The sequence below is a fragment of the Balaenoptera musculus genome, chromosome 2, assembly GCF_009873245.2.
Source record: "Balaenoptera musculus isolate JJ_BM4_2016_0621 chromosome 2, mBalMus1.pri.v3, whole genome shotgun sequence".
Classification (NCBI taxonomy): domain Eukaryota; kingdom Metazoa; phylum Chordata; class Mammalia; order Artiodactyla; family Balaenopteridae; genus Balaenoptera; species Balaenoptera musculus.
In genome coordinates, this window is record NC_045786.1 from 143,870,077 (window position 1) to 143,883,236 (window position 13,160).

The 13,160-nt window shown below is 45.4% G+C and overlaps 1 protein-coding gene across 4 annotated transcripts in view; it reads left to right on the plus strand.

Moving 5' to 3' along the window:
- Positions 1-13,160, plus strand: part of SMOC1 (SPARC related modular calcium binding 1) — a 154,107-nt gene that overhangs the window by 102,028 nt on the left and 38,919 nt on the right. For 2 of the 4 annotated variants that reach the window (XM_036841582.1, XM_036841580.1), the window contains exon 6: positions 12,891-12,947. In XM_036841582.1, coding sequence (XP_036697477.1) covers positions 12,891-12,947 — 57 coding nt within the window. Of the gene's footprint in view, positions 1-12,857; positions 12,948-13,160 lie in introns of all 4 variants that reach the window. The other 2 variants (XM_036841578.1, XM_036841579.1) reach the window with 1 other exon arrangement.

Consider the following 13,160-nt stretch of genomic DNA (forward strand, 5'->3'; position numbering starts at 1 on the left):
GGGGATGAACGTGTCTTTCTGCAAGGATCTGAAATCGTCAACACTGTGAGGGGCGTGTCTGCCTGTAATTTATTGGGGTTGGAAAAGGGAGCTGCCTTCAGTTTTGCTTGTTGCAACTGAAGTCTTCAGGAGCATAGCCTTTATTCCTGGGCATGAGGTCCTGGTGGTAGGGAAAAAAAAGAGCAATCATGCAAAACGGACCACCCAGACTTTCCCCACCAAAGGGAACTGAGTGCATGATGCTGAATGAAACACCTGCAGCAAGAAAGACCAACCAGAGGATTTTGGTTCTTCAACTGCACAGAGAAGTACTTCCCCGGTTGTACTTTCCAGTTTGTTGTGGCTTTGTACCCTGTGGATAACAATAAGAACCAGACCTGTGGTCACGGCGGGCTCTTGCTGATCCAGTTGGAAAAAGGCAGGGGAATCCAATTCCTCCAGGGATGATGCAGGGAACAGGGGGGTAGAGTCTGAAGCCTCGTGTCAGGGGGATAAGTTTCCAGCAGTTTCTAGCTCTTTGCTCCCTTACCCCGGTGGGTTCCTCCCTCCTAGATGGTTGTGTGGAGGCTTCCTCTTTGGTGCAAAGGGCTGGCAGAGGGGTGGGGGACATGCTAGGGCTGACTCGCCCCTGGACACTTGACTTCTGCCCAGTGACCTCTCTTTCCTTCTACTTAAGAGGGTCCACAGAGGTGTTGAATCTCTTCTGTTTGTCTGCCATGGGCAGTGCAGTGAAAAGCAGGTTCGGGCCACCTGTAGGAAGGGCCACCTGAAGCCACACCTGTCCAGGAAGCTGGGGTTTGAATGGGAACAGGGTGCGAGAGGGCATTTGTAATATCCTGTGTCAGCCCCGCCGAGGTCCCTTTTTCAGCTGCCGCTTAAGAATGGAATGTGCTCCGGAGGGCAGCAGGTGGGAGGACACAAAGGGCCGTTGTCTGAGCTCATGCCCACATGTGGGGTCTCCTAGAAGGCATCTCCCTGGAGCCAGAGCTTGCAGCCCAAGACCTGCCCAGAAGGATGCTAGGCCCGGAGGATGGCCAGAAAGGGGGCGAGGCCGGGGGTCTGGGTGTGTGTGTGGGGGGATTGGTGGTGGTGGGGAGGAACGGACCCAGCTCCTTCTTTCCCCACCCTCTTGCCTTTTTGAACATGCTCCACGGATGGGGCTTGGAGGGATCAGCTCTCTCCGCCGGGGAGGAATGAAAAGGCGTATTGTGCGGCGGAGGGTCTGGTTGCCAGCCAGGAATCAGTCCTCCAAAGGAGAGGAGGAGAAAAAGGAGAAAGGCAGAGCGGGAGGAGGCTGGGGGAAGAGGCCCAGGGAGATAGCGGGAGGCAGGGGAGAGGGAGAGAGGCCAGGCGGTAGCAGGTCACGGCCGTCTGGCTCGCAAGGAGGTCTGGGTCACTCCTGATCCTGGGTCCACAGGTGTGGGCCCGAGGGGAGAAGCGGGGGACGGAGGGAGGGAGGTCCGGTTATCTTACCCAGATGCATGTGCTCCAGGAGGGGAGGAGGGTCAGAACTTCAGACTATTTACTTAATCCCTTGGAATGTCCTTGCCTCGCTCTGTTCTTTGGGCCCCTTGTGTTTCACAGACTCCTTTATGGGCACATGTGTGGTAATTAACACATGCAGGGTAGGTCCCGGGCCATGTGTTTGAGTTTCAAATATCCATTGATCTGGGGCACTCCCATCCTGCTGCCCCTCCCTTCTCCGTCGATCCTCGCCTTTGGAGAGAGATGGAAGGGGTCTGTGTGTGTTTTGGGGGGTGGAGGGCACACGTGCATCCACATGTGTTTTATTGATGCCACAGAGGAATATCAGAAGAGAGGAAGGGACCCCCAGCAGCCCCTTGAGCTCCGACGATCTGCTGCTAAAACAGTCGAAAGCTGCAGAAGTTGAGAGACAGAAAGGAATTTTGGGTTTCCATTGAAGCAGGAAAGTGGATGGGAAGCAAAATGTGTTTAGAGATGGTGGTTTTACCCTGAGAAGCTCTTCCTGGCCCCCCAAGGCTTGTGGATTTTCCTGAGGTGCCTCTTTTAAGGGTCTTGATGCTAACAAATGTGGGTGATTTGGGAGTTTTCCAGGATAACCAAACACAAAGTCAGGGACTGGTCCTGGGCTTCATTACTTATGAGGTGTGGAAGGGAAGTTCTCAGCCTCCAGTGGGGTGTTGGTGGGGCGGGTGAAGAATGATTAAATGGGAGAATGGTGGGAGAGCACTTGGGCAATGATTTCTGGCAGTTCTCTGGGAACTTTTTCCCCTGAGCGCCCAGGATCTTATAGATCCCAGGGTGATGCTTCGATAGATGGCAAATGAAAATTTAGTGTTATTGGGAGTTTTCTGCAATTTGCTCTTTTCCTACTTCTAAGAGGTCTGGGAGTGAGCAGTGAAAGGAAAATGAGAGAAGAATAAAAACAATAGCAAACTGCTTACACTTTCTGCCTGGGCTTCTGTGTTTGTCAAACCAATCTTGGAGGGAAGCGAAACTTCCAAAATCCAACCTACCTTTAATTTGCTGAAACTTCTTTTATTCCCCCACTGGCTACTCCATAGTCTGTGTTCCAAGTGAAGAGTGAGTCACAGTTATTTCTCCAAGGTCCCTCTCTGGGTCTCGGTTTTTAGAATCTCTCTTGACGTCTGGGCTACAGGTTGGTGCCAACTTGGAGACCTTCGTCACTCAAGTGATGGAGCTAGCAGCACTCTCACTCAGGGCTGAGGGAGGTGCTTAGGGCAGGGATGACGGATGGCGGGTCTCCCAGATGAAGGGGACCAAGCAGCCTCTAGCCTCCGCCCTCATGGTGGTTAAGCACACCTGAAGGAGGTTTACTTCATTGCCTCAAGCCTGGCTGAGGTGTGCAAGGCTGGCTGTCTCAGAGCATTCTACATGTGGAGCGTCACCCCTGTTCACGTGACTTTAACCTCTTCCCAGCTACCTCTTTTTTCTCTTCCCCCAGCACAGAGGGGGAGGCTGGATCCATAATTGATCTGTCAGCTTTGCCATCAGATAGCTCAAGTCCGATTACCTACCAGCCTGGGCTGGATTTATTTTCTTTGTTTTAAAAAAAAAAAAAAAAAAATATATATATATATATATATATATATATATTTACATCTTTATTGGATATAATTGCTTTACAATGGTGTGTTAGTTTCTGCTTTATGACAAAGTGAATCAGCTATACATATACATATATCCCCATATCTCCTCCCTCTTGCATCTCCTTCCCTCCCACCCTCCCTATCCCACCCCTCTAGGTGGTCACAAAGCACCGAGCTGATCTCCCTGTGCTATGCAGCTGCTTCTGGGCTGGATTTGAATGGAGCTGGGCAGCTAATGACCTCTGTGGGTTGGCCTTGGCTCACATTGGAATTCCCTGTGGAGAAGCATTCATTCTGATACGTGCCTACTACAAACTGTGCCTAAGCAGCTCCAGGCCCATGAGAGGTGGCTCTTTTCCTCTCTGCATGCAGGTTACTGCTGCTTTCTGGTGTCTGAGCCACCCTGGACCAAGCCTGGCATATCACTATATCAGCTTTGAAGAGATCGGTTGCAGAAGGGGTGTGTGCGAGGGTGCTTGAGTGTTCATGCATGTACCATATCTCCTTCTACCCACGGTTAATTACACACCCAGCAGGGCTCCATCTACTGACCCCCCGCCCTCCATCTCAGCCCCTATTATGTGGCGTCCAAAAGAAAGTTTATGCATGGAGGATACTAAACGAAGAGTTGAATCCTTGTCGTATCCTGATTTCCAAGGACTAGAGAGGAAATGGGGTTTAGTGATCTGGAAAAGCCTTCTAGCCATGGATTCTAATGAGTCCCTGGTGTTGTTAGGAACCATTAGTGCTTTTATACTTGGCTCTTTCATTCTTTCATTCAACAAATTTTCATTGAGACCTTACTAAGTGCCAGCTTTGTTAGTTACTGAGGATCCAGTAACGAGTGAAATGATAAGAGCCCTCGCCTAGTGGAGCTCACATTCTAATGGTTCTTAGCCTCTTCTTGTAGAGGGAATCTTCGGGTGGAGGTGAAGCCTCCCAGAGGGGCACAGACCTCTAGACGCTGGGATGCTTGGAAGCAGGGGAGGGAAGGCAGGTGGCGCCTGCAAACGCCCTGGTCGGCAGCTCCCACGGCCAGAGCCTCTAAGGAAAGAGCCTTGGAGAAGGCTTCCTGGCATGAGCATGGCCCACCGGCAAGTTCTTGATTCCTATGCCCGGTACCTTTGTGGTGCCCCCAAAGTCCAGGTGAGACAGCCCAGAGCTTGTCAGGCCACTGAGAATACGTTCATTTGCTCACTGTTCCTTGGCTGAATGAGTTCAGTTCCAGCTGTGGCCCAGCAAGCTGGAGGGAGCCAGGGGTTTCAGCCTGTGGGTGGACAGGCCTCAGGGCCACATCCGAACTAGTTCTCCAGCTCCAAGCCACGTAGCTCCTGTGGTCAAGGCCGAGGAATTGCCACTCTCCGGTCCTGTTGCACCCGTTGAAAGAAAGCCATGAGTTTCAAGGGCTATTTATTCTAAAATTGATGTGGAAAGGCAATGGGACTAGAGTAGCTAAAACAATTTTCAAAAAGAAAAAGAAAGTGGGAGGAATCACTCTATGTGATTTTTTTTAAACCAAGAGATCTTTAGTGTTTTATTCCCTTCATGACCCTTTATGAATTTTCAATCCATGCTTCCCTTTGATCAGCTGAACAAATGTGGTGACTCCACATTTTTTTCAATGTTTATTTTCTTTCTTTTTGTTTTTTAAGTTTTTCTAGAGTAGTTTTAAGTTCACAGCAGATTTAAGAGGAAGGTACAGAAATTTTCCATATACCCCCTGCCACCACACTTGTGCAGCCTCCCTCACCATCAATATCCACCCCCCAAGAGTGGGTACATTTGTTACAACTGATGAACCTAAATTGACACATCATTATAACCCAAAGTTCACAGTTTATATTAGGATTCACTCTGGGTGTTGTACTCTCTGTGGGAATGGACACACGTGTAGTGATATCCACCATTATAGTATCATACAGAGTATTTTCACTGTCCTATTGACCTAGAGATCAATGGAACAGAAAAGAGAACCCAGAAGTAGGCCTACACAAGCATGGCAAACTGATTTTTGACAAAGGTGCAAAAGCAATTCAGCGGAGGAAGGATGGTCCTTTCAACAAAAGGTGCTGTAGCAACTGGGCATCCACAGACAAAAACAAAAACAACTCCCCGAGACCGTCACCCTAAATCTCACACCTTATACAAAAACCAACTCAAAGTGGATCTTGGACTTAAATGTAAAATCTAAAGCTATTAAAACTTTTAGAAGAAAACATAGGAGAAAATCTTCAGAACTTACAGCTAGGTGAACCTTGAGCTTTGGTGTCTGAGAACATCAAACACATGATCCAAAAATTTTAAAAATTGATAAATTGCACTTAATCAAAATTAAAAACTTGCTCTTGAAAAGATCCTGTTAAGAGAATTAAAAAACTACAGACTGGGAGAAAATACTTACAAAGCACCTATCTGACATAGGACGTGTGTAGAAGATACAGAGAATGCTAAAAAACTTAGTTGAAAAACAATTTAATTTAAACATGGGCAAAATAAACGAATAGACATCTCACCAAAGCACATATGTGGAGGGCAAATAAATACACAAAAAGATGTTCAACATCATTAGCTATAAAAAAGTGCAAATTAACCAACAAGGGCCTACTGTATAGCACAGGGAACTATACCCAATATTATGTAATAACCTATAAGGGAAAAGAATCTGAGAAACAATATATATATATATACCCACATATATACATATATAAAAAAACTGAATCATGCTGTACACCTGAAACTTACATGATATTGTAAATCACTATACTTCAATAAAAAATTTTTTTCTTCTTTTTTTTTTTTATTGGAGTATAATTGCTTTACAATGGTGTGTTAGTTTTTGCTTCATAACAAAGTGAATCAGCCCTACATACACATACGTTCCCATATCTCTTCCCTCCTGCATCTCCCTCCCTCCCACCCTCCGTATCCCTCCCCTCTAGGTGGTCACAAAGCACCGAGCTGATCTCCCTGTGCTATGCGGCTGCTTCCCACTAGCTATCTAATATTAAAAAAAAAAATTTTTTTAAGTGCAAATTAAGACCATGATAAGATATCACTACACATCTATTAGAAGAGCTAAAATAAAAATAGTGACAATACCAAATGTTAATGAGGCTGCAGACGAACTGGATCTTTCATACATTTTTGGTAAGAATGTAATATGATACAGCCACTCTGAAAAATACTTTGGAAGTTTCTTAAAAAACTAAACAACAAAACATACGCTTACCATATACTCTAGCAATTGCACTCCTGAGCATTTATTCCAGAGAAATGAAAACTTATGTCCACACAAAAACCTGTACACAGATAGTCACAGCAGCTTTATCTGTAATAGCCAAGGGTGGAAACAACCCAAATGTCCTTCAATGGGTGAAACAAACTGAGGTGCATCCATACCATGGAATACTACTCAGTAATGCAAAGGAACACACGGTTGACACATGCAGCAACAACTGGATGGATTTCAAGGGCATTATGCAAAGTGAAAAAGTCCAACCTCCAAAGATCATATACTGCATGATTCCATTTATATAACATTCCAGAAATGACAAAATTATAGAGATGGAGAAAGGATTAGTGGTTGCTGGGGGTGAAAGATGGGGTGGAGGAGAGGAAGTGTGATTATAAAAGGGTAGCACGTGGGAGATCTTTGTAGTGATGGACTAGCTCTATATTTTGATTGTGGTGGTGGTTACATGAATCTGCACATGGATAGAATTGCATAGAACAACACACCCCCCACCCACCCACCCACCCACAGACAAATAAGTACGTGCAAAACTGGCAGAATGTGAATAAGGTCCCTGGATTATACCAATATCAATTTCCTGATTCTGATATTATACTATTATGATGTTATCCGTATAATTATGTTAACTACAAGGATGCTATCATCGGGGGACACTGGGTGAAGGGTACATGGGACCTCTTTGTTTGCAATTACCCACTGCAAAATCATTTCAAAATAAAGAGTTTTAAAAAAATTAGCCCCGTCTCTGGGTGAACCCAGCCCTGAACCAACTCTGCTGTTGCCAGTGCCACCTCTCCCCTACTTCTCCTGTGCTTTGTCACCACGCCCCCTTCTTCCATCTCTGGTCTACCTTTTTCACCAGCCTCTTGTTTCCGTTCTTATTCAAGAAAATGTGGAGCTTGACGGTGTGGGCAACTGCTTGCAAAAAGACAGCTTTAAGCTTGTTTTGGGAGGGAGTGTGCAGGTGGGTAGATGGAATGTAAAAGATTCATCTCTTGCTCTGGAAAGGACCCGAAGTATCCAGATAACTTGTGTTCTCAAAGGTCAGAATCAGGACAGCTCACAGTATATTTCTGAGCCTCATTGGTCATGGGACATGCATCTCAGGAAAGGTTGAGGTTAACTAACATTCCATCCTCCTCCTGCTATGATTCAGGCCAGGTTCTTAAGGGACATTTTTGCAAACAGGCACCACTGTCTCCCTGTGAGGCCCAGAATAAGTCATCTTGACTTTCACACTGGGTCCCTGAGTCACATGCTGAGGGGAATGATGACTCTGGCATAAATGTGGTCCCTTCAAAAGCAAGAACCTTCCAACACTTCTACCAGGCTGAAGTGTATCTCCATGTCTTGGTAAAAGATGGCCAATGGCAGCCTAAATGAATACAAGAGGGAGGGTGACCAGTGATGGACATGGTTTGGGCAGAGCCCAAGAATTAAAGGGGACTCGGGATCATTGAGAGACCTTCCGAATCTCAGGACGGGGGTGGTGGTTTCTTTTTCTGTCATTCTCCAAGGCTCCTCAGTCTCAGAGACCCCAAGAGATGCCATTAATACAGATTCCTCCTCTGGCCCCTTTGACACATTTGCTTTTGAAGGACCTGGAAGAGAAAGCTCTTTGTATGTGGTCAGAATAAACTCATTGTACACCCAAACAATTAACTCCTCAATGGACTTGCCAGCCCCTTGAAAGGCCCAGCCCTGCTTCCTCGGACCTCTTGGGCTCTATTCAGTCCCATAAGCACACCAACGTTTTGGGGGTTTTGTTTTGTTTTGTTTGTTATTCTGAAAAGTCTTTCCCTGGGAATAGTCAGAGCGGGTCAACATTGTGCTCAGCCCGGCATTTATCTCCACTCGCCAGCGAATGTCAATCAGGAATCAAAAAGCCAAACAGAGGAGGCTTTGAACGGTGTCATCAGGGGTCGAAGTGACTTCCAGCTGTCTGTGCGTGGGCCAGGCCTTCTCGCAAGGCAAAGAATTGTGCTGTCACACAAACCCACTGTCTGGATAGGCTCGCAGAGCCCGTGCGGGGGCTGCGGCTTTCTGGGGCTGCACCTGCAAGGAGAGGCATGGTTGGGGGCTGGGGGATCTTGTGCGACGCCCCGCTCTGGGCCTGGGTGGTTTCCAGCACCGCTTGCTCACTGCCTCTGGAGTCTTGAGCAAATCACTTTCTTGCGCTGAAACTCAATCTCTTTTTATCTGCCTGGTGACTTCCTCTGCCCTGGCCAGTGGTGAGAATAGATGAAGAAAGCCACCTGCCAGAAACTCTGAGTGTTGCAAAATGTGGTAACACTTATTATTGTTGATCTTGACATCATTCTTGAGAAATTCTCTCAGGTTTGCCTTTTTTTTTTTTTTTTAATGTTTCCTAATTTACTTTTTTCTCTCCGTAAAAGAAATGGTCATCTTTGAATCGGGTTTTTTCAGTATTCTATGCTCTTCTAGGTCTGAAAGAGTATTATGGTATCAAAGAGAAAGAAAGTCTTACTATTTGAGGTCTAATAGAATCACCAGGATTAAACATACACGCACGTGATATCATCATATGCATTCATGTAAATTGAGATTCAGATATATTTTTCTTTAAGATATACAGGAGAGTCTCCCCCCAAATTAAGGATTGCTCAAATAATCTAGCTACTGCCACCTGATGATTTATCTGTGATGACTTTGGTACTCCATCCCCGCTTTGTTTTAAAAACTTTATTAAGGTATAATTACATACCATAAAATTTACCCATTGTAAATGTACAATTTAATGAATTTAGTACCGTTATAGAGATGTGCGGTCATTACCAGAGAACATTTCCATCACCCCCAAAGAAACCTTGTACCCATTTATAGTTATACCCCACTCCCCCCTCCAGGCAACCATGTATCTGCTTTCTGTCTCTATAGATTTACCTTTACTAGGCATTTCATATGAATGGAATCAAACAATATGTAGTATTTGCACATGGCTTCTTTCATTTAGTATAATGTTTTTGAAGTTCACCTATATTATTACATGTATCAGTAATTCATTCCTTTTAATTGCTAAGTAATATTCCATTGTATGGGTATATCACAATTTGGTTATCTCTTCACCAGTAGACGATCATTTGGATTATTTCCAGTTCGAGGCTATTACGAATAATGCTGCTATCAGTATTTGTATACATGTCTTTGGGTGGATATGTCTTTATTTTTCTTAGATAGATTCCCAGGAGTGGAATTTCTGGATTGAATGGTAAGTTTATGTTTAACTTTTTAAAGAATTTGCCAGACTCTTTTCCACTGTGGCTACCCAATTTTACATTCCCATCAGCAAGGAATGAGGGTTTGAGTTTCTCCACATCCTTGTCTCTTGATAGTGTCTATTTTTAAAACTTTAGCCATTCTAGTAGGCATGTGGTGGTATCTCACTGTGGTTTTAATTTGTGGTTTCCTAACAACTAATGATATTGAGTATCTTTTCATGTATTTATTAGCTGTCCGTGCATCTTTGAAATGTCTATTAAAATATTTTACCCATTTTAAAATCAGGCTGTTTGTCTTCTTATTGAGTTGTAAGGTTTACTTTATTTTTAAAACTTTATAGAATTTTAATTCTACAAATCCAGTTTTAAAAGTAAGCAGTTGGATAAGATGATTTAACACTCGATGATTTAATACCTTCTTTAAGAGGCCTTTAGAGTCTTTTACAGCTACCCATGTCCTGAGGCTAAGGGTGCAGCCATCCTTCATTTTTAGAAGAGGATATCACTGCCCAGAGAAGAAAAGTGAGGGGTTCAGGTTACTCAACTTAGTTGGTTGCAAAGCCGGTATCTGCACTGTGACCCCACTGGAGACCGGGAGGCCAGGGGCACATGCGGAAGCTTTTCTCTCTCTCCCGGGCCCAATGTGGGTCCTGGTGTTGCCCCAGGGCTTGCCAGGAAGCAGGCCTGATGTGGACCTTGGACCCAGGCCTTGGACCTATGTTTGGTAGAAGGGTGTGCTTGTTTGCTGGGTTGGATGCCAGGTGCCCAGGTGCCCGGAGATGATGGTCAGAGGGTCCTATTGGCTTTGGCTTGGCTGCCCATCCTTGGGGCATGCTGGATTTCACAGGTGGCTCTCCTGGCAGCAGGGCACTTTGTCTTTTCTCACTTCATAAAGATTTCCAGCTAGGGCCTCCATGGTGGCAGTGCAGCTGTATGTCTTCACCCTCGGTGACCCTACCCTGCAGGAGGATTCACTCCCTGCACGTGGCTTCATGCTATGTGGGCTTCTGGGCCTGCATCTGGGCAATCGTGGAGGTCCTCGACTTCCCCGGGGACACTGGAAACCCTCCTTCCTCTCCTTGAGCAGCAGATTTCTTTACTGATTGCTGGACCAGATGGGCAGTCCCAGACTCTCATGTGGATGATGGGAGAAGTAAACAGAGTATTTTCTGTTGTCCTGCTCCAGAGAGAGATACGGCTCTTGGAGTAGGGGAGGATTTTAATTGAATATTAAAATATCTCATAAGCCACTTTTCACTTGGCTTGTCATCGTTGTCCCTCTGAGAATGTTTGATTTCTCACTTGCCCTTTGTTCCCTTTAAGACTCCTGAAGTGAAGCCACCCTGTGTGGAGGGGCTGAGCACACTGTGCAGGTCTATTTAGACTGTGAACTCTGCATCCGGCAGCAGCAACCAAATGTGCACTGCAGCTGCCAAAAGACTTCATTCAGTGGTTCATTGAATTCAGTGGAAAGAGGTGTTAATAGAGTCAGGGAAGTGATGCCATTTAAAAAAATGACACTGTGTGACTCTGCTCTGTGTTTCTTCTCCCTCAATGACTTCCAGATCAAACGTACACAGTTTGGCATCAAAAGATGGCTGTTCTGGACCCCAGTTTGAGGCAAATAAGATATTCAGCTTCATTACTCCTCTCCTCCTGCCACGTCTCATGTCTGGGGGTGATTGTCGGGTAGCTCAGGATCACCCTGGCTGCTGCGGGAGTTGGGTCTTACGTTGGCACATGAGAATTATAGCAGGGTCAGGTCTCACACAACTGCCAGGTTGCTGGCCTCAGCCTCAAGCAAGGGTTAGGGTCTCCATAGCTATTGAATCTTAAGATCCTAGAGGTGGGGTGTTGGCGTAAGAAAGGCATGAGGACTCTGTGTTCTTTCTCCCTCCCCTGATAAGATGCAGGGAACTCTGCCAAGAGTTCCGGGAGCTCCAAATGGTGAAGGCTGTCATCACTGATGATCTGACTGGCGTTGCGGGCTATATGAGAACTTGCATTCTCCATAGCTAATGCTTGGAGAATATAGTGTTCAGTCCTGAAAGATCTCTGGGGGTCTTGGGAAGAAGGGCTTGTGTAACCACAGTGTCCGAGACCACAGTGCTCTCCTTCCCTCCCCCTCCCAAGGGAGAAAGAAAAATCTCGGAAGTATGCGTTCTCAACGCAGGTAAAGATACCTGCTCCCAGCTTTCACCAAGGAGGTGGAAATTGGTTCTTAGGGCACAAAAGAGCACTTGCTCTTTTTACATATAAAGCACAGATATACATACAGTACACAAACAGGTATACAGTGTATCTTTGTTATTAACATTTCACTAGGAAATTAATTAGGAAAAAAAGTCTAAAAATACTCCTTAGATGGGCAATAAAAAAAAAAAAAGTTGAGAACCACTGTTCAAAATTAAGGTTTTGGGATCTTGATGAGCATAATTCAGAGTCCTGAAAGGTAAATAAAGTCTGAACTTACTCTGATCCGTAGAGCTTTTTGGTCTACAGAGAGAGCTGCCAACACTGCTAGGACCATAAGTATTAGAACTTTGTTATTGAGAACTCCCTGCTCCTATCATCTGTGTTAGAAATTTCAAAGCAAATCCAGGGCAATTACTCATGTCTTCTCCCATTTTGTTTGCCCCCATCTCTCCTTGGGAACTGGGGTGCATGCTGTTTCAGAGTTAAAAGTGTTCTAAGGATTCCCCATTCTTTTTAGTTCAGCATGCTGGAGAGAGAAATAGTCCTTCTTACCTTCACTTTGTTTTTAGATGAGGATGGAGAAATAGCTAGGATTTTGGGAGGAAATGGCACCTTGGTCTCTTGTTTTCCTTAAGCTCTTCAGTGAAGGCCACTAAAAAGGTACTGGCTAGTACCTTTCACAAGAGGGCAGGAAGGAGCTGGGGACATCAGAATTTGATGCCACAAGTGTGCCAACATCTCCTAACATTTCTGGCCAAAACTCAGGGCTGCTGGGGAAGGTAGCCCTCCCAGCTTTCCTGAGGAAAGAACAAGGGCTGACAGAGTCATGCTGGTACAGAGTTATGAGAAGGGGTCCTCCAGAGCCATGACAACTTGGGTCCCTTCCCTGCAATGGCGAGCACACACCTGGATTGTCTTACTGTTGGTGTCTCTCTGTGATTCTCTTTTCCTTCTTGTTCTTTTCTTCTTTCTTTTCCTTCTCTTTGGTCTGTTCACTGGGACTTGGCCGGGCCATGTGCAAACCCCAACCATTCAACAGTGCTGGAGAGTAGATAGTATTTACCTCAATAATGGTAGTCTCTTTTCGATTCTTTTTAACCCTCAATTCAGATGACGGGTCTAAGCCGACACCCACGATGGAGACCCAGCCGGTGTTCGATGGAGACGGTAAGCTCTTGTATTACTTCAGATTCGAATTCTCCCACCCATTTTCAGATTTGGGGAGGTCTTTCCTTCGGTTGTTTGTTTAAGCTTTATTATTATTGTCTTTTTTCTTTTTTAATTTCAATTTTTCCCAGTTTAAGCCAGGTTGTTTTAACCTTTTAAAAAATGCAAACCCTCCCAGGAACTAGTACACCCTCCACTTCTGGAAAGACCCTC